This window comes from Elephantulus edwardii, unplaced genomic scaffold, assembly GCF_000299155.1.
Source record: "Elephantulus edwardii isolate Elephantulus edwardi_28Jun2011 unplaced genomic scaffold, EleEdw1.0 scaffold00103, whole genome shotgun sequence".
Classification (NCBI taxonomy): domain Eukaryota; kingdom Metazoa; phylum Chordata; class Mammalia; order Macroscelidea; family Macroscelididae; genus Elephantulus; species Elephantulus edwardii.
The window spans coordinates 3,635,372-3,657,678 of NW_006399853.1; the positions used below are offsets into that span (position 1 = coordinate 3,635,372).

General features: G+C 44.7%; 1 protein-coding gene across 1 annotated transcript in view; it reads right to left on the minus strand.

Annotated features, from left to right (window-relative positions):
• MYO5B (myosin VB) overlaps window positions 1-21,762 on the minus strand; it is a 224,013-nt gene extending 202,251 nt beyond the window's left edge. The window contains exons 1-3 of the mRNA XM_006891707.1: window positions 21,650-21,762; window positions 10,644-10,815; window positions 7,786-7,930 (exon numbers count right to left, since the gene is read on the minus strand). Coding sequence (XP_006891769.1) covers window positions 7,786-7,847 — 62 coding nt within the window. The 5' untranslated portion in view covers window positions 7,848-7,930; window positions 10,644-10,815; window positions 21,650-21,762. The remainder of the gene's footprint in view (window positions 1-7,785; window positions 7,931-10,643; window positions 10,816-21,649) is intronic.
• Between the last annotated feature and the right edge of the window lie 545 nt (window positions 21,763-22,307).

Sequence of the window (22,307 nt, forward strand, 5' to 3'; positions counted from 1 at the left end):
GAGGGAGAAGGAAAATTAATTATCTGCTTACAAACTTATGGAAAAATCAATCCTAAAAGAGTCCACCAAAGTAGATATGACCATAGGCCCTCCAAAGAGTTCAGTATAAGTTCAGTATAAAGTGCAATTCTCATTTCCTTCAGGAGATTGAATCACTGACCACTTAAGCCCAAGAGAGAGAAACCCGGGGTGTCCAAGGGTAACCACACTGGGTTGTAGCCAGTTAACAGCTGAAAACCAGGGTTCATAAAGACAGGCTCTGGGAACCTAAATGGGTTTAAGAGAATGGGAACAAAATGATTGGAATCTGTGACATGGTGAACGCCATCAGAAATGCTGCACCACACACTCCATTAATTTGCTGTCAAGGCCACTGGAAGTCCCTGAGCGTTGTCGCCTTTTGTTGCTCATTCCCTCACTGAACTTGAACCTCAAGGTCGGTTGATAAGGGGCAGGAAGTACAAGTGCTAGGATATTACACAGTACCTGGCTTGACCCAGGGCACTTGACCAAGAGTTGGAGAACCAAGGACACGTGACAGTGGGTCTGCCCTGTGTTAGAAGATGCCCACCACTGCCCGGCACAGCTTCCCAAGCCAGAACTCAGACTCGTGAGCAAAGTAAACAGAGACTACACAGGGCACTGCGTAAAGAGGAACTCCTCACAACAAAAGCCGTGCAGATGAAACCTGCACCCCACACTCAAGGAAAGGTACCCCACACTCAAGGAAAGGCACCCCTTTGCCAGACAAATGGTATCAGAAATTCTTACAGTGCACAGCCAAGGTCTACCAGAAGTTTGGGGGCATGTTCCTAAGATGCCATGATCACCTATGTGAGATAAAAATAATAATAAGTGAAAATGTTTTTAGCTTTGATTTTTGTGTGGGATTTAACCTACTGAAGCACGTTGTGTACACTGCAAATATACAAATATTAATAACTTGGATCATATCTGCAGGGCAGAACTGGTCAAAGGAAGTTGCCAATCCTCTTTTTTTCTTCATTGACAATTTTTAAAGAAGATGACAACACACCCATATTATCAATTTCCTTTAAAATAATAAACGCCAACATCAGCCTCATTCACTGTACACATAAACAGCCTTTTCTCTCTTTTAAGACTGAGACAGGAAGCCAAACAGGGAGCTCTGGTGGTCTAGTGGCAAGAAGCTGCACTGCAATCCCAGAGTACGTGGTTCGAATCCACCAGATGCTCTGCTCGAGAAGGAGGGCAATCTCCTCCTGTACCAGTCAGATTTGATTTGACAGTACACACACAAAAAATAATAATTTTTTTTAAGAAGAAGCCATCAAGGTGATTCTTATACGCAGCCAGCTTTGGCAACTGCTAGTGGCAAGAACGAGTTTTCAGACTTTACTGCACAATGTGATTGGTGGAGGGAGGGACAGATGAAGGAAATGGGAAAGACCTGGTGTGAAGAACAACATATACAAACTTTGTAAATAAATCAGTATAAAATCAAAGTTTTTTTGGAAAAAAAGGAAAAAAAAAGACTGAGACATTTAAACAATGTAACTTGAAATTGAAACAATGTAACTAGACATTTATGTTGTGCTGAACCACAAGCAACAATGTGACTTAAGGTATCATCAGGGATCAAAGGATAGTGCTGCCCTGAGTGTTTCAGCATCTATAGGAGAGATGTGTGTTTGCTGGCAAGGCTGGCCAAGAAAGAGCCAACATCAAGGTCAGCAAGCAAGAAGAGGTACAGTGTAACCAGTGTGGTAAGGAGGGCATCCCAGGAAAGACTCTCAGCAAAATCAGGGCACATCTAGGAGAGAAGAGGTAACTCCAGAGAAGAGGTTAAATGCTGTCCGTGTGCTCAGAGACCTGGAGTCTATCCTGTCACCTTGTTCTCATGCAGCCGAAGATTGGTATTGGAAATGATAACAAATGGGAAGAGGAAAAAAATGAAAACCCTGGCATCTCTGTGCTCTTTGTTTTCAATGGAAGCCACAGCCTTTACTGCCCTGCGTGCTCCTGCTGGCTGTGACTGGTAATGGTTCTCCATCGCGGAGTACCACTTCTGTGGTGGATGAGTTCCCCATACTGCTCCTCTCCAGAGCCTCCAGAGTCCCTGCATATTTGTGAGGGTGAAGATCAGACCTGACAATCTCTCCTGTTGGCCCAGCAAAGGATTATATGCAAATTCCTTCCCTCATCAAGCCAGCTCTCTGCAGAAGGCCTTCACCATCCCTGGGAACACTCCTGTGGGTAAAGGTCCATTCCAGCCACCTCTCAGGCCCCATGCCACAGGTGCGCCGCCTCTCTGCCTTCCACCTCTCAGAATCCCAGGCACAGAAATCCCGTCTTTCATTATTAGTCACTGCCTGGCAGCACAGCAGAGACAGATGGGGTATCTGGGTGCTCGGTTACCTTGGCTATATGCACTAACACGTTTGCTCTGCAATGTTTTCACTCGCTCTCATGTTCTCTCTCTCTCTCTCTCTCTCTCTCTCTCTCTCTCAGTAACAACACAAATAAGGCATGCATACAACTCGAGAAAGGAATTCAACTAAATTGGCCCAATCCAATGGCCACTCTCACCAACGAGGCCAGAACATGCACCCAAAACCTGGTCTCAGTGTGCAATTTTCTACACTTTTAAATCACTGACAGGAAAGATCCAGTCTGAAAATTTGGGTACAAAAAAAGAGGACACATGGTTTCTGGCCCTGAGGTCCCCTGTACCATTCTAAGATTACTATCTGGGGATAAACAAAAAGCATCAGTTAGGGACAGTTTAACTTCCAGGATTCTGGGTGCAAATGGAGTGGGTCTGAATTCCTCCTCTACCTACTTACTTTCTTCCTAACTACAAAGAAGTCCTAAATCTCTAGCCTCATCTGAAACATGGGAATGATTAAGTCTCAGAATTCACTAAGTGGTAATTATTTTCTATTTTTCCCTTAAGTACCAAGCACATGCCCCAGAATACAGTGTAATAATGCCCATGATAGCCAGTTGCAGTGCATATGCACACAGTCTCATTCTTGATAATTCCCACCTTTTGTTCACTGCAGGTCAAAGGCAACAGATCAATTCTTTCCACAATAATCTAAACTTCTCATAAGTATTCTCTTCATTGGAAGAGATCTCTGTGGAAAAGGGTCAATGAGAGAAAAGCTATCTTTGAAAATTACCTATATCATCTTACAGAGCTCTGGTGGTCTGGAGAGTAAGGAGTTATGCTACCAACCCAAAGACAGGCAGTTCGAATCCACCAGCTGCTCTGAGGGAGAAAGATGGGCTATCTCCCCCCATGCACTTTGAAACTTGTGAAAAATCACTGGAGGGTCACCTGTCAGTCTGTTTCTACTCCACAACAATGAGTTTGAGTTCACATCATCTTAAATCCTTATCCAAGAAACTCTACAACATCCCCATTGCTTTAGGCTATTATTTCCTACATCATGTTGAGGTTATCTTTCAAAATAATGTTGTGTCTAAATAGAGTTTGGAAGTCCAGCATAATGTGCTCCAACCTAGAAGACTCAGAATGGAAGATGATCATTCTGAGACATCCTACCTTAAAAGATGCTGTATATACAATAACACCAAGAAGGAACACACTTTTTAGATCAATCAACCAATACTAGAGCAAAAGAGCAGTATTTACCCAAGAGATAACGCTCCAAAGGCTGGAAGGGACAGGACAGAAGGATGAATGGAAATTGTGAATACAAGGATTAACTAGGCAGAGTGCTGTCTATAATGCGGGGAGTGTAATTAATAATGTGTGAACTATCAAATGGAAAACCAACTTTCCTTGCAAATTTTCCTTCAAATCACAGTAAAAAGTTTTGGTTTGGAAAAAAAAAAGATGCTGTTTAACATGACTAATTCAAGAGTCCCCAAATTTACCGACCATCATACATATGTACGCTTAAGGGAAAAGTACACTTTTCTCCCAAAGTTCACACCAGCTTTCAACATACCAAAAGGTGGGCTGCTGTGGAGTCAGTTGACTCATGAGAATCCCATGTCTGCTGGCTGGGTCAAATGGTAACTTTCCATTTAACCTTTTGAGGAGCTGTCAGCCTGTTTTCCAAACTAGATGATCATTTTACATTGCCACTAGCAGCACAGGAGTGTTCCAATCACCCGGCATCTGTCAGTGTTTGCTGGTTTTTGTTTTGTGGATTTTTTGTGTTTTTTTTTCTTCTTACTCTAGCTATCACGGTCTCGTTGTGTCCATGCCATCTGATAGATCCTTTCTGAGTTTATGGTCACTCTGGTACTTACATGCTCTCCTTTCTATGAATCCTATGAATTCATCAAGATCCAGCTGAAACTCTAATATCTTCTTGGAACTCTGAGAGCTGGACAATAAATAAGGATGACAAGAGAAGAATTGATTCATTTTGAATTGTGGTGTTGGAGAAGAGTACTGAATATCCCATGGACTGCCAAAAGAACAAAGAGATATGTCTTGAAGAAGGTACAAACTGAAAGTTCCTTGGAGGCAAAGATGGTGAAGCTTTGTCTCATACTTTTGAGTGTGCTGTTTTGAGACACTATTCCTTGGAAGGGGCATCATGCTTGGAAAAGTGGAGGGTCAGTGAAGAAGAGGAAGACCCTCAATGAGTGGACTGATACAGTGTCTGTGGCAAAGGACTCAACTGTGTCAAGGAGGATAGGGATGGAGCAGGACAGGCCAGAGTTCAGATCTATTGTTCAAAGAGTCACTATGAGTCAGACTCAACAACAAGATGTAAAGGACAGAACTATGACTTTGCCTCTTTGTACTATTTTAACCTCTGTTTTTCTTTGCTATGAATCTTCATTTACCCTCAGGCCTCACTGAATGCATAAGGTGAGCAATGAGAACCCTGAATCAATTCCTTTGTCTTGTTCTCTTGTCTGCTTGTCCTCCAACACGATGTTGTTGGAATTCCCAGGACAGGCACTCTGACAGGCTGCCCACCACTCAAAGCGTCAAGATACAAAGAATCATGACAAGGAAAAAAACTGAGTCCTCAGGTGAACTAAGAGACACAATCGCTGAGTCCAGTCTCAACCCACAGTTAGTCTCCAAAAGCTGGAAGTTAATGAATTTTCCCTCCTCGTGTTTTTAATTCTGCTTAGACATGAAGGAGCCATCGACTCAGAGCACACTGTGTGGGGCCACAGCCACTGGAGCCACGTGATGATGTCAAAGGTGGTGGTGAATCATGAAGGACACAGGACTGGTCCTGTGTGGTGCTGGTGAACGATCTGTTCTAGGATTTGAAATGGACAGCGAATGACCATACTGAAAACGTAGCCAGCCCTTCCCTGCACCTGACCAGCGGGTCTCCTTCCTCATACACAGCAAAGAGCTGCGTCCAGTGCACCTCTCAGATCAATAACAGAAACCTGGGCTGCTGACAACAGAACCGATTCAAAAATAGCTCTCTCCTGTGGTCACACATGCTGGCCTTACACTTCAAATGCACGCCGATGGCCAAGGATTGTTTAAAAACTTCAGCAGAATTGTTTGGCTGCACCTCAGAACTTAGCAGGTGCAGCAGTGCACCTACCTTAAAACGTGAAAGGAAGCAATTTCTGGTCCAACTGTAATATTCAAACCTCTAAATCAACAAATCCATTACCATAAGCATGACAGTCTCACCACTACCACAACCACCATCACCTCCTCCTCCTCCTCCTCCTCCTCCTCCACCACCACCACCAACACCACCACCACCTCCTTCACCTCCTCCACCACCGCCACCTAGACTTCCACATCCCTTTCCCTCTGATGAGCACAAGCAAGGCCCAGGCAAGTGAGACAACCCAGGCACAGACTGTGGACTCAATCTCGGATATGAAGGAAAGCATTCAGCAAGGAGGTCTGGTGAGGACTAAGTTGGCAGCTAGAAGATTCTCAGGTTTATGGTAAAGACTCAGGAGACCTTTGGTACAGAACAGCAACTTCTGATACATCAAAGTGAAACTGACTAGGGGAAGAAAAGGGCATGAGACACAATAAAATATTATAAAGTCCAGCAATCAGAAAGGGGCAAAGTAGAAGGATCAATGGAGACAGAGAATACAGGGAGGGCACAGGAATGGTGCTGCATACTGCTATTGAGGGAATTGCAATTAATGTTACAAAACACAATGTGTATGAGTTGTTGCTTGGCAAACTGATGCATTCTATAAATGTCTATTCAAACCACAACAAAACAGCAACTATAACAATAGCATCCAGGAAAGGATGAGTGTTAGAGAGCTGGCAAAACTTGGAGCATGAGAGGAAGTAACCAGAATCGAACCATGGCACCAGCACCCCCTTCTGTATGTGAGTTATAAAGAAACCACTTCGTAAAGGAGGAGGGAAGGTCAATGCTTCCCATGAAACAAAGTCTCTGCTTACTGTATCCACCCACGGAATAGGCCTGTCCAGATTCCAGCCTCCCACTCTACTAGATACATGGCCCTCACTCATCCTTGCTTAACCTTGGGCAGTTCTACACAAGTGAAGCTAGCTCCGTGTAATACACTAGAACACATTCTTCCCTCCCTATCAACTGACCCTGAACCTTGAGTCTAGTGAGGAAGTGAGCAGCAGTGGTCTCTCCAGGGCCGTGACAAAGCCTTGATAGCAGATGAACAGAGTGTGTGGGATCATGCTTCTTCCAGCTTTCAAGCTGTCACGGTCACAGGATGCAGGCATTTTGGATCCCAGCCTCTTACCACATTTAGGAGAAATAGTTATGGGTCATCTTGTTTATAAGATTCCCCAGTTCTCCAATCACTGCTGATTCTGAACACAATCACTGCCTATCTATCTGTGATGGAGTAGACTTTTATAGTCAGCAGTAAATGACTGGAAATCAGAAAGCTAGCCTATAAAGCAATCTTCCTTCATAGAAACTTTCACTGGGCTGAAAATTATACTATGGAATCTACCGAAGCACAAACACCTTCAATGGGCACTTCCTCCTACAAAAACACTTCCCTTAATTAGATTAACGGTGTCCCCAGAGATACTAATTTTAGAGGAAATAAGGATGATCTGATTGAAAAGATGCAGGATTTTAGTGTTAATGGATATGTATCCCCACCCTCAAGCAAATAAACGCCTATGAATCATTCTGTTTCTTAGCTTTCAAGTAAAATCATCTTTGTTGCTTTATACGTAACAGTTTAAGACCATCACCTAGTCTGACGACAAAGACTTGCACCTATTTTTGAGAGCTACAAAAAGAAGAGCAAAAATGACAAGATCTCTTAAGTACCTAAAGAGAACTTCATTTTCAGGCTAGAAACCCCAAATGCAGTTTTCCATTCAAAATTTTAAAACCTCCAACAAGACTTCTCATTTCTCAATTTTTCTTTCTGCCCTAAAGGCTTGGCATCTCAAAGACTTGTCAAGGAGCCCTGGTCCCTTTAAGAGACAGCCTTCAGGGAGACCTGCTGTAGCCCAGCCTGAGAAAGACGAATAGAGATGTTATGAAACAGATTCCACTTCATCAGGAAGGGGAGAAAGAGAGATGAAACGCAAGGGATTTAGTCCACTTGCTCAAAAATCGAAGTCTAAGGAGTGGCTCCTTTCCAAACCTAGCTTCAAGTTCACACACCAGGGGGTGGGGCGGGGAGGAGGAAAAGGAGGAAACAGAATAAGAAACAGAGCTCAGCAGGCTGGTTTGTTTCCAAGAAGTGTCCACACCATCAGTGAGCAGAAACAGCAGGGGAAGTGGAGAGGCCCCCCCACCCCCACCCCCTGTCTGCCCCACCCACCCAGGAGAACTCCTGGGCTGAGCTTATCCATACCTGGCCATCTGCTTGTAGGCTTCCTCCGCCACGGCAAAGATGTGAGGGTCCATGTCACCCATGTTTTGGCCACTGTATGCGTAGATGACATCTTGTCCATAGATTGGCAACTGTTCATACGGATTAATGGCAACAAGCACAATGCCTGCAAACACAAGGTGGTCAGAGTCTGGCAGCCCAGCGGCACACGGCATCAGCTTTTCAAAGTCCCACCCACAGACCTCAAAACCAAAGAGTGAGCCGGCACCAAAAGGGACTGTGTGCTTGCCAGATACTGCTGGGCCTGACTCCTAAGCACTCGATGGTCTAGGACAAGAATTTACTTGCACGGACACACACACACATGCTCAACAAAATCAGTTCATAAGAAAGTGATTCAGACTCAGTAAAGAATGCAAATAGGTCTTAAAAAGACTTATCAAACTGGGGGAAAGGAATAATTATCATTGGTGTAGGGAGGAATTTTTAAAAATAAAATACAAGGCGAGCTCTGGTGGCCCAGTAGCAAGAAGCTGTACTGCAATCCCAGAGGTTCGCAGTTTGAATCCAACAGATGCTCTGCTGGAGAAAGAGGGACAATCTCCTCCTGTACAGTCAGATCTGATTTGATGGTACACACACACACACACACACAAATAATAAAATTTAAAAAAAATAAAATATGAACAACTTGTGGATATGGACTATGAATTACAGATTTCACAGTCAAATCTTCATTTACTTGAACACTAACACGTGGGGCCAGAACTGAGTGGACGGCAACAAACAGCAGTGAAAGCTAATCACTCGGAGATGTACGGTGAGCCCAGTCCCATTTCTACCAGTGAGATCCGTAAAACCCCAATTCATGCTGCATTCAATTCAAATTTTTATATATCCTGAGGTCATGCATTTTTTCTAAAACTCCCCATCTCCTTCAGAGAAAAGAGGGGTCTATGATGATTTAACATCCTGTGGGGGCTACTGATTGTCTGGCTGGACAGTGACAGGTGGGGAAGGTGAGGTGCACGCGGGTAACTGTCCACAGACACCAGAACCTCTGGGAGGAGACTACTTAACAACTGAAGCCCATTCAGCCCTTCCTCCTGAACTGCTAATAGTTTTGTTACTGTTTTTGTTTTCATTTTCTTATTGGAGGCTCTAATAATGGAAGGTTTCTTTCAAATCAAATGTCCACTAACGATTGGCATACAAGGTCCTTTGGGAAACTCATCCAGCAACGTAACTAACATGCAGTCACAGCTCCTGAAATCTGGCAGGAAAGTTCATTCCAAATTAGTAGCCAAATGACTAATTCCAAAATAGAACACAAACATGAAAAAGTAAGAAAAAAAAAAATCCTAGAGCCTGGGGCATAACTCGTGACTGTGATCAAGACAAGGACTGCAACACATGACCAGCACCGTGTCTGCTAAGGTGGCCTCCAACCTGGCCCTGAAGTGAGGGTAGACCCTAAACCAGACCCTCCCTGAGTGTGAAGTGAAAGTTGAGGGCCTGTTCCCACCACGCTGACAAGACCTAAGAAAGAGAAAGCCAATCTAGAACTTAGGGAATTGTGACTCTCAAGCAAAACAAACAGGACTGAAAACGTCAGTCTTTTTTTTTTTCTTTTTGGTTGGCTCACTGATTATGGAATTGTTCATTAATTCAGCTAATATTCATTATGCACTATGTTTACACAGAGACAAGGCTCCAAGAAAAAGGCAGCCCTCTGAAGCATGAAGAAAATCAAGGTAGGAATATATTTATAGTGGGCATGTGGCCAGGAGAGATCGGTCCTTAGAGAAGGACATCATGCTCAGAAGGGTGGACGGACAGCACAGAAGACCTCAGGTGAGATAGATACAGTATCTGGGGCGGTGGGTGTTGGTGTGTCAGAGTTAGAGAGACTGGCTCAGGACAGGGAAGGGTTCAGAGCTGCTGTACATAGGGTCGCTACACATCGCAGGTGACTCAATGGCACATAACAACAATATACTATGACAGGTTTGGAAGCAGGAGTGGCATCCACTTCCTAAACAACATGCTTCCGGAAACTCTATGAACTTTGATAAATGTTGATAGTTGTAGAGGGGCTTCAGGCCTTTCATTCATAGGGTCGCTGAGTCGTGCTCAACTCGAAGGCAATCAACAACAACAACAAGATCGGTGATGAGAGTAGATGACACCAGATGCATTTACTCGCTTCTCTCCTACCAACAAGGGGGACTCGGCTGAAGGCCATCTCGCTACCTGCCGTGGCCCATCTCTTTCCGGGCTGCTCTGTTATTTACACCAGTCCTCCTCGAGAGGAGCTGGAGAAGAGAGGTGGTGTCTATCGATAGACAATATCCATCAATGACACACCCTTCAAGGGTGTCCGCAGACGGGCACTTCTCAAAGAGCGAAATGAGGATTTTTATTATCATTTTAAATGAAAATTTACAGAGACTTTGGATTTCCATTAATTCATTGTTGCACTTTTCTCCCTGCCCACCACTCCCTCCCTGCAATTTGCTCTTCTCTTTGAAAAGCAAGAGAAAAAAATCTTTCATTGTTTTACAATCCCTCCCCCCAGGTCCACTCTACTGTGCAGCCTTCGCTCTGGACTCCTGTCATGACAAAAATACCTAATCACATATCCCTTTTAAACAATTCTCTCCCTCATCTGTTTCAATGCCGTATACATCATTTATCCCATCTTTCTCAGTCTCTCCCCAAGCCCAATGTCAGTCATGTTTTACAACAATGGCACTATGCAGTATTTGTCCTTTTGTGTCTGAGATATTTCACTCAGCATAATGTGAAATGAGGATTCTTCACTATTGAGCACTGACACCACGTTCAAGCACACACAGCCTCTTTATACCCTCACTTACCACAGTAGGTGTAGATGTGGTTCGACTCCAGGAAACGGACCTTTAGATTGTGCAAAACCGCCGGCTCGTGCAGGTAGCTGAGGGCGGTCAGGTCATTTTCTCCCACCAGGATGTCCGGATTCCGCAAGAAAGGCAGCTGGTTGTTTTGGACATCAATTGGGTATTCCTGGATCTAGAGGAAAGCCGAGTAACAGTCACAAAAAGACAGTCATGAATAGCAAGTAGCCTGCAGTCAATGTCGCGTCTTGTTGGCTAAATTGCTATCATCATATGGTCACAGGTGAGGAAGATACAATGTTTTAATGTCAGGAAAATTGAACAAAATACCTGTGTGGCCTTGACAGTCAGTACGGGTGGAAAACGTGCTGATAACAACATAACCCCAACCTATCGGGGTTAAAGGCAGACTGATTCAATTCAGAAAGTACAATTAGATGTTAAGCCATGGCTCCACTCTTTATGTAATGGGAGAGACACTTGCTGAGTCTATAATGGCACTTAGAACAGGGCACGGGTCTTCTCTCACCTGGGAAACCTTCCATCTTGCTGACTTACTTCAGTCTCACCTACCAGCGATACACCCACTTCTTTTTAAAACGGATTTACAGCTGATGAATTGTCCTCAAGCCGTACTATCTGCACACACATTTCTCCACAACTCAACTGAAAACTTTCTTTTTAAAAAAAATACCTTTCCATTGTCATCTGAGTGAAACTTTACTGAGCAGACTGCCTTTCCGTCCAACCTCCATGCATTTTGTTTTACGACACTGATTACAATCCCTGCACTGTAGCAGCACTCGTCCCACTCCTTCCCTGGGGTTGTCACCTTCCCTCTTTCTCTGTCCTCTCCTTTCCTGTCTTCTGAGGCTCATCCCTGAGAAAATCCTCCCCTTTTGATCCTGTCTAGTTGATTATTCTAAGAGCTGTGGCATATTCACACAATGGAATACTACGTTGCATTGAAAAACAAGGAACTCATGAAATATTATTCAAAACGGGTGACTTTGGAGGACATTATGCTGAGTGAAATAGCTCAGTCATTAAAGGACAAACACTGCATAGTGTCATTATTGTAAAACGGGACTGACATCAGGGTTTGGGGGAGACTGAGAAAGATGGGATAAATAACGTATACTTCATTGAAACAAATGAGGGAGAGAACTGTTTAAAAGGGATTTGTGATTAGGTATTATTGTCATGACAGGAGTCCAGAATGAAGGCTTCATAGTGGAGTGGACTTGGGGGGAAGGATTGTATAACAATGAAAGAAATTTTCTTTTACTTTTCAAAGAGAAGAACAAACTGGAGGGACGGGTGGCCAGAGAGAAAAGTGCAACAATGAATGAATGGAAATCTAAAATCTCTGTAAATTTTCATTAAAATTAATAATAATTTTTTTTAAAAAGAGCTGTCACAGATGAGGGGGATGGCATCGCACAGAACAGAGTTTAGATCTGTTCTCCAGTTTGCTATGAGTTGCACTAGACTCAAGGGCACCTAACAACAATAGTATTGTTTGGCTAAGAGACAGCCGCAGAGGTGGGTCAGTTCCAGGCTGCCAGGGTGGCTGGAACCATAGTTCTGGGAGCTTCCCCAGTCTCTATCACACCAACAAGCCTGACAACTTTTAGGATTTAGAGTTTGGTTGCACATTTATCCCCCAGTCGACCCAGGACCCTCTACTTGGTCTTTTTTTGAGAGGTTAACAGTGGTAGACACGCACCATCCGGAGCCTGCCTCAGTATCCTGAGAACAGGACGGGGCCAGGAGCATTAGGACCAATTGCTTCCATGCATCTCTGAGCTGTTGGTGGGGTTCCCTCCACACACTCCTTTGTTCTAGACAAAGTGCTCTGCATCTCTGGAGTCTCTTTCCTTTCCATGTAAAGCTGTGATTTAAGCCAATACTCAAAGACAGCCCAGACGAGAGCTAAGAAGTATGGAGGCAGTTAGGCATGCTGTTTGTGGGCATCAATTCATTCAAGACTCTGGGGGGCAGCTGACACCACGTACTCAGAATTTTTCATGAATATGCTCTCTTCCTTGTCCTCAGGAGACAATCTCACAGGTAAGCAAAGCTATAAAGTCATCAAAGCTATTTGTGGTAAAAAGAAAACATGTTCCAGATCTCTGTTTATTGACAGGCACATCACCAAGTGAAGTATATGATATGATCCTATTTATTTTAAACTGTATATTAAAGTGTCTAGGATGATGTTGCCACACATGTCATCTTTGTAATTTTTCTTTGTACTGTTCTCTTTTGGCTGATTTTGTGTGTGTGCGTGCACATGTGTCTATGCATACATGGGAAGTAGAGTCTCTTTTCGTTCTACACAAAGCTCTTTTTATTTTTTTAAAATCCAGAAGAAAGATTGATGCCTTTGAACTGCGGGGCTGGAGAAGGGTACTGAATATTCGTTGTTGTTGTTATGTGCCGTCGAGTCGTTTGCGACTCATAGCGACCCTATGTACAACAGCCCTAAACGTTGCTCTATCCTGTGCCAATCTCATTGCCTCCGACACACCCATCCCGATTACCCCAGTCACTGAATCAATCCACCTCATAGAGGGTCTTCCCCTCGCGCTGTCCCTCCACTCTGCCCAGCATGATGTCCCTCTCTAAAGACCTGTCTCTCCTTACAACATGTCCAAAGTATGTCAGGCGAAGCCCCAGAATCCTTGCCTCCAAGGAGCAGCCTGGTTTAACCCTCTCTAGGATGAATCTATTTGTTTTCTTGGCAGTCCATGGTACATTCAGTACTCTTCTCCAGCGAATATTCTATGGACGGCCAAAAAGAACAAACAGGTATGTCTTGGAGAAGGTGCAGTCAGAGAGCTCCTGGGAGGAGGGGATGGTGAAGCTTCTCATTCTTCAGGTACATTGCTAGGAGAGGCTACTCCTTAGGGAAGGACATGATGCTTGGAAATGGGGGGAGGGACAGCAAAGGAGAGGAAGCCCCTCAGCCAGGTGGGTTGACACAGTGACTGCAGCAATGTGTGTCAGAGATTGTGAGACTGGCACAGAACATGACAGGGTTCACATCAGCTGTTCACAAGGTCACTATGAGTTGTACTCAACTTGACAGCACCTAACAACATCAGAATCAAAACCTGTGTACGGTAGAAGTCAGTGAGAAGGAACGACATCATGATTTCTACAAAATGACAGCAGCAGGGTAAGACTGTACCCCATCAAAGGTGCAAAGCTTTCAGGACTTGGTCAAGCAAGGCAACATCTTGTCTAGTTGAGGTCTGCCTCTCCCAGCTTTAACTGTATTAAACCTTCTCCACATAAGGTTCCAGCAAATAATTATGTACCATGAAGAAGATACAAACATTTCCAAAAGGTGAGATGAAGAATGACATTTCAAGAACTCAATTTTTATTAGATGACATTCGAGAGCCAGTCCCTGCCTTCGTTCGCTGATGTGGTGGTCTGACAGACACTCTGCTCTGATCTCCCTCCACGAGCCACCTCCAAAGGCTCCCCAGTGGACTGTCCGCCGGGTACCTACCTCCTCGGCATCACAGGGAGCTGCCAACTATTGGGCCTGCCTCCTGGCTCACTTGGCTTCCTCTCTCATTTTTCAGATCAGAAAGCCAGGGCCTGAGCCCAGCATCTCTAAACCCTGAGGCAGAAACGCTGCTGTTCCATCTTTCCTGACTCTCCGCTTGCCACTCCCCACGCCATGTGGAAGGAAATGCATATTCAATTTTGTGAAAACATGGTCCTTAAATAAGCTAGTGGTATTGGTTACAGTAAAATTGATAAGGACTGAAAATGCTCAGAGCAGCAGAAGCGAGGTAGGAGCTGCAAGCTCAGCATTTGAAGCTACAGATTCTTGGCATGTGTTATACCCCGAGGGAAGGAGGGAGGAGAGACTTAGAAACAGTCTTCCACACACACACACACACACACCCCTTAACAGAAGTTTGATTCTAACCCTGCTGCTAGTGATGAACACTTACTTACAGCTGACATGGTTTTATCTGACATCTAAGAGTCTAGGCAATGATCAGGAACTACGGATGCACTGACCTTTGGAGGTAAAGAAGAAGTCTGATAGTGCAACAATGAATGAATGGAAACCCAAAATCTCTGTAAATGTTTATGAAAATTAATAAAATATAGAAAAAAAAAAAGAAGAAGTCTGAATGTGACACCCAGGAGACCAAACTAATGCTCTGTCACCACCTGGAATAGACCCCAGGCTCCTTCAAGATCAGGCCCCCGTTATGGATTGACTTGTGTCCTCCCAAAATATGTGTCAACTAACAATACCTAACCACTGTTAAATGAGACTAGTCCTGCTGTATCTGGAGGAACACTCTTCCACTTTGCACATCAATGTGCTGTATGAAGTAACCTGGGTTTGCTGTGATGCTGAACCTTGTGCCATGGGGCTATCAAATACCATAATGGTTTCCCGTTGTGGACAGTGTTCGGTGGAGCTCCCAGCTGTAAAACAGGTTTGGAAGCAGGAGTGGCATCCACTTCCTAAACCACATGCCTCTGGAAACTCTATGAACTTGGAGAAACGACAGATTTGGAGAGGCATTAGGTCTTTTGTTCACAGAGTCGCTGAGTTGTGCTTGACTCAACGGCAAACAACAACGGGCTGGCCCACATGTCTTTGTCATTGTTGTTAGGTCCTATCAAATTGGCTACAGGGGAGCTCTGGTGGCCTAGTGGTAAGGAGCTGCAACTACAATCCCAGAGGCTCACGGTTCAAATCCACCAGATGCTCTGCTGGGGAAGGAGGGACAATCTCCTCCTGTATCAGTCAGATCTGATTTGACGGTACACTCACACAAAAATAATAAAATAAAAAAAATTTTTTTAAAAAGTTGGCTACAACTCATAGTTGATGTTTTGAACAACGGATCTGAACCTTGCTCTCTTCGGCCCTATCCTCATGATCTCTCTCATGCTGAAGACCATTCGAGCACCAGAGCTCCCTGAGGACTCCTTAGGGAAGAGAAGCATCAAACTAGTAAAACTACGGTCATCAGGTGACAGGAGATTAGCGCTGACCCATAGGAGCTCCCCAAGCAAGTGGACTGAATGATGAACCGACTGTATTCAAGTCCTGATCCGCCACCTAATGATGCGGTGGCTCTCCACATTTCCCACCTGGTGGAATGTCTGGGGAGCTTCCTACGCAGATACTGAGGCCTCAATCCCATCCCCAGGTACTGATTTCATGGATTGTAGCTCACCTAATACTGCTATAACAGAGATATCACAAGTGGATGATTTTAACAAACAGAAATTTGGCCCCTCACAGGTGAGGAGGTTAGAAGTTCAAATTCAAGCTGCTAGCTCTAGGGGAAAGCCCACTTCCTCCTGGCTGGTGGTGGAGGAAAGTCCTTGCTGCTTTTAGATCTGCAGGCCTGGCACTCCCTGGAGACCTTCTGATGTCTTGACCTACCTCAGTATCAGTGAGCTTCATCTCACAAGGGCCTGGGTCCAAAAAATACGCCCTCCCCTCCTGGAGGCTATTTCGTGACGCACTAAAGATACCCCTGCTATGGCTTGCTTCCTTTACCTTTTTTTACCTTTTATCTCTCTTACTGTGTGTCATCCAATCAGAACTGACTCCCAGCTGACTCTCCAGCAGGTTTTCAGAAGCATCAATCACACAGGAGGAGACTGCCTTGTCCTTCTCCCTTAGAGCAGTTGCTGGATTCAAACCAAGTTCCTTTGGGTTGGCAGCACAGCTCCTTACCACTAGGCTCCTAGAAAACCCTTTTAAGTTGTTGTTGCTGTTGTGTACTGTCAAGTCAGAATCAACTCATAGCTGACCCTTCAGTAGGTTTTCAAAGGCAGTTTAACCACCTTTAATCTCAGAGAAAACTGGCCAGCCTTCTCCAGTGGAGCAGGTGGTGGATTCAAACCTCGTGCCTCTGGGATTGCAATGCAGATTCTTACCACTAGGCCAGCAGAGCTCTAGTGAAAGAAAAAGTCTTAAAAGCCACAGCCTAAAGGGATCCTCTTAAATCAAATTAGGACTGTGATGGGATTAAGGAGTGTTCATCCCACTCTTAATGTTCTAATGATTATTTGGTTTATCTGGTCACGGGGATCATTACATAGCATCCACATTATATTATTATATACATGTATTGGGGGGAGGACACAATTCAATCCTTGAAATCCTAACTTTGTAATTGATTTTATTCCCTCAAAGGGGATTCTAATGTGCAAAGTTGACAAACTGTGAATTCAAGCACTATAAGGTCACGAGCCTATCTCTTGACTTCCAGGAAGTTCCGTTTCTCTAACTATATGATGAGTTTTTCAGAGTTTAAATCACACCATTGGCAAACTTTCACTGACCCTGCCCTGGGCTCACAGATGAGAGGCCAGCTTGGTGGGGTGCGGGGAGGAGTTGAGACACTGATAGAATGCATCAGTTTTGTTAAAACACACACGTCCCCTACCCCATCCTCCCACTCAGAAACACTGAGCCAGGGCCCTGCACACATACACAGTGATTGGTAAGGAGGTGGCTGCTGGACATGAAATGCCAACTCAGGTAAGAAAACCATTTAAATGCAAAGCCATGGATAGAGAGGATCATTTTCCCCTCCCACTAGGGGGCAGAGTACTAAATATTCCAGACTGCCGAAACAAGCAACAGGTATATCTTGGAAAAAGTGCAGCCAGAGTGCTTCTTGGATGCAAAAATGGCAAAGCTCTATCTGTCATCCTTTGGGCATGTTGTGAGGGGAAGCTACTTCTTGGAAAGGTAGAGAAAAAGACCCTAAATGGGATGGATTGCCACAGTGACAGCTGCAATGGGCTCAAGTGCATCAGAGATGGTGAGGACGGCACAGCGACACGATTCAGATCTGTTGTTCACAGGACTCAACAGCATTTAACAACAACAGTGAGGTAGAAGCATCAAGAAGACAAAGATTCTCACCACTGGGCCAACTGATAATACCATGAAGGATGGAGAAAAGATTGAGGTTGTCAACAATCTCAGTTTGCTAGGCTTCATAATCAACACTCTTGACATCAGCAGTCAAGAAATCAAAAGACTAATTGCATTGGGGAAAATATGTTGTCAGGGATCTCGCCAAAGTGCTAAAGAGCAATGATGTCAGTCTGGAGACTAAGGTGCACCTGCTTCAGGCCATGGTCTTCATAATTACTTGCTATGCATCAGAGAGCTGGGCAATGACTAACGATGATAGAAGAAGACAAATCGATGCCTTTGAGCTGTGGTGCTGGATATGAGTATCGAACATACCATGGACCACCAAGAGAGCAAACAGGTCTGTCTTGGAGATGGGAAAACCAGGCCGCTCCTTGGAGGCAAGGATTTTTAAAAGAAGCTGAAAACCTTGTAAAAAGATGGGAATAGAGACAGACTATTAGGCTGATATTCACAGACTTCTGTCCCAAGGCCACATTCACTAACCAAGGTGTGAATGACATGCTTGGTCCAATCAGAAACCAGAACAGTGAGGGAAAGTCGGCACAGCATGTACCCATCAAAGCCACAGAGCAAGAAGGTAAAAGATACCATCCTTTGCCCAGGAATAGCCATCTTTTTATTGGCTTGGCCATCTTGAGCAGGGGGACAGGTCAGGAGCAAGGCTGGAGGTCACCCCAAAAGCCAAGGTTGAAAGCACTTTTGCTTTTCCATAAAAATGTCTCATTTTTTTTCATATTCACTGTGGTGGGTAAGTTCAAACTTCTTGAATTTCAAGGGCGCTCTGGTGGCTTAGTGGTAAGGAGTTGTACTTTCACCCTGAAGGCACACGGTTTCAATCCACCAGAGGGTAAATCTGGGCATTCTCCTTCCATGAGATTTTCAACCTCTGAAAGCCCACTGGAGGGTCAGCGCCAGGTGAGTTCCAACTGGACAGCACACAACAATAACACCTGACTTCAAGAAAAGGAGGCTGGAGGAAGAATTGCCAGAGTGGGGGCAGGTGACTTCTCCCTACCCCCCAGCCTGATATGGCAAGGATAGGTTCAGCGTCAGAAGATTCTCCCTCTTCAAAGAGTCAGACTCTAGTGGGAATCTCCTCATCTAACTTATTTTCCAGCCCCTGGTCTTCAGCTCCAAGCTGCTTGCCATGGACACAGCTCAGGCCGTGAGTGAACTGGACAGACTCAGATGTTCACGGCTCATTGTTTCTCAAGAGCATCTAATCTCCAGTCCCAGCTTCCCCTTCGATTACACGCTGACTGGCCGTGTGGCAGGGAGAGAGGAGACCGTCCCTGGGAAGCTGCCAGGATTAGTCACGCAGGGCCGAGTGCGTTCCCAGCCAGCGAGGTAGGCATCTGTTGTTTTAGCAACAGGTCAGATCACTGCTCACTGCTCTCACACACCAAAACTTCTCAAAACACCTACCCACGCGGGAGGCCCACAGAAATGAAGTCTTCTGGGAGCAGAGAAATGTCTTTCAAGTGGTAAACTAATCACATTTTTGTTTCAGGTGGGAGGTGAGAGGTTTATTCAACGTGATAAACACGATTCCATCTGTTGAGAATTGGGGTTCTCACCTTAGAACCAAGATCCTGGATGCCTGCAAAGTATTTCTGGCAGGAAGAAGAAGGTGAGGCAGTACACAGCCTGGTGTTAACAGTTTCACCAAGTGATAAGCTTATGTGGGTAGAGAACAGAAGGTAGTAGCAGTGAGCAGGAATGCTGAATATTACTTTGAGGCAAGGAGTCAATCGCCAACCTCATCGGATACTCTATGAGCAAAAGCTTCAACAAGGTGCATTTCTCAAGATCATTACCCGCAAGAAAGGGAGGCAAGGCCCACCATTAGTCCAATGGTGATTAATTTTATAAAACATAATGAATGGGAATGATTGTACAAAACACAATGTGAATGAAGAACAGTGTGAAACACAAGGTAGACCAACTTTGTAAGCAAACTTATATAAAATAAAAATTAATTTTTTTTTAAAAGGAAGCAAGGCCAAATGCTTGAAGGAATGAAAGACAGACAGCAAATGATCAAAGGCTAAGTTACGGGGTTCAAACACTGTGTGCTGTTAGAGTTCAGAGGAGGCTGATCAAACCCTCCATCCAAACTTCCCTCCAAGCCTTGTCCGCGCAGCAGCTCCTCAAACTCGAAGCCTCCCAGAGCGGATCCTGTGTTCTTCCCACACCTTCTTCAGAGCCATCACTGTTGGTGCCATAATTATTTCCTAGGGTCAAAATTTTATTTATCTGCTTGAAAAAAAGGAGTAACAGACAATGCTGTCTGAGGTGTATCACTAACAAACAGATGACTCAGGCAGAAAAATTTTGTCTTTACTACTCTTTATAGTCAGATTTTACCCATGCATGTTATTCTGTTGTTACAGAAAAATTTCTAGAATAGTCTTATAGCTTCTTATTTATTCATAGGGTCACTACGAGTCGTTCTCAACTCGACGGCACCTAACAACAACAAAAACTAGCTTCTTAAAATAGGCCTCCCTAGTGCTGGGCTGGGAATTAAAATTCCCTGTCTTTCAGCCTTTGCTTTTCCATTTTTTAGTCATCTGTGGCTTGTTTTTTATTTTCTTACACAGAAAATTGGAAAATGCCTATTTCTTTTCAACCTCAAAGAAATTTCTTTACCATGAATAAAGGCTCTCTAGAAAACAATTTTTGAATAAACAAACACAAACTCATCTCTCTTCCACTTTCCCTTCTCGAATACCTTACATGAACTTCCCCTACCTCCACTCTCAGCCTTCTTAATACACCCATCTTCTTGTGCAATGGCTCTTGGATCACACGGACCCCTTCCCATTTCTTGGATACTCAAATGGGGGATTAAGGTCTCAGAGCTTTAGCACAAATAGCTCTTGGCTGGAGCACCCTCTGCCCTTGGCACCGACTCTATTGGCTGGACCCCCAGACCTTCCTTAAGAGATGTGGCCTCAGGAACACCCTAACCTTAGCAATGTCTTCATTTGTCCTCCCTGCACCCCATCCACTTGCTCCCACACTTCCTTTAGTTCATTACAACACTCTTACTCTGTTGTCTGTATTCACAGTTTGCTTGCTCCAGCATTGAGATCCCCAGAACAGCAGGCCTCGGGCTGCTCCCCAGGACACAGCCCAGCACCTACCACAGAGCAAGCATTCACAGACCTGTGAGATACTGCATAAATCACAGAGAGATGCTCACACAGGCTCATGACAAAGAGATTGCGTCAGACCTGTTAGGTCCGGTCGAATCTCACACCCCTGCCTTCCTTCCACCAAAACCTGAGAAGTCAACAATAAAAAAAAATGCTTTCTAGAACAGCTAACAGTATGCAGAACGCTTATGTTCCCAGCATTGTTCTAAGTCCTTTTCCACATTAACTAATAAGCCTAGAACTCAAACTTACGTTGTTGTCCAACATGAACTGACTCACAGCTGACCCACCAGTGGGTTTTCATAAATTGTAAATCACACAGCAGGAGACTGCTCTTCTTTCTCATACAAAGCAGCTTGGGGATTTGAACCACCAGAGAAAGGCCACCTTTGTGGTACCAGTGCAACTCTCTACGGACTAGGCCACCAGAACTCTCCATCATTCTAGGACAATCTTAATCAAATGGTCATGCCCATTTTACAGATGAAGTAATAGGTAGATGAAGACTCGAACCTTCTTCTAGGTCACAAAGGTTGTAATGTCCAGGCCAGAATCCAAAGCCAGGTAGGCTGGTCCCAGGGCTCCTGTCTGTGTCTGTTAATAGCTCCTTTCCTCACCTCTCACCCACGCCTCACCTGCATCGCCTCACCATACGGAGAAGAGTCTTGTCTCCACCACCAGCGATCATCCAACTGCTAACAAAGGAACCCTTACTCTTCTTTTTAATGTTATATTGACTGTAGCAAGGTTATGCTTTGGACACTGTCACATACTTAGCAACAGTGAACAAGGTCCCAGGAACTCAGATGGATTAAACTCCACAAAAAACATAAGAGCGTCCTCACCATCCAGTCCTGTGCAGCAGACACCTTCCCCCCACAACCTGCACTTACAGTTTCATCTTCAAGTTTGAGGTGCAGACTCTTCTCTCCCTCCTTGTAGTCCTTCACTAATTCCGCCGAGCGCCACACTTCTTCAGGGTCAGGGATCCAGACCCTTGTGTGCTGAAAAGATGAAAAATGCAAGACACTTAGACACAGAGCAAAGCCTGCAGGCTTTTAAATGTGTGTCAAGAGCTGGGCAGGGCCCGGCAGGAGAACTTTCAAAGTACTTGTGACACACCTCATCCCCACTCTCTCATTTCAGGACAGGGGTGATGTGACACTCTAAAAGGGAGACAATTTACAGGACCTGTAACTAAGGCCCCCTTTAGATAACCAGGAGAGCAGAGATTAGTGGGCAGATGTGGGGGAGTGAAGGGAGAGGCAACAGGGGCTTGACGAGACAGGGTGATAAAATGCAAGGATCAATAGTCATTAGTTATAGAAAGCATACGGGAATGATTGAAGAAAACACAAGGCACAAGAATGAAACACAGTGTAGGTGAAGGACTGTATAAACCACAACGTACATGAATGCTTTTAAAAAGACTTAGTAAATGGAGTTATTTAGTTAAAAAAGAAAACTCACAAAGCAAGCCTGCTGGGCCCCGGGCGTGGCGTGTTCAACTGCAGCCTCTGGGGCCAGGGGCTGTCACGCATGGCATCTCTT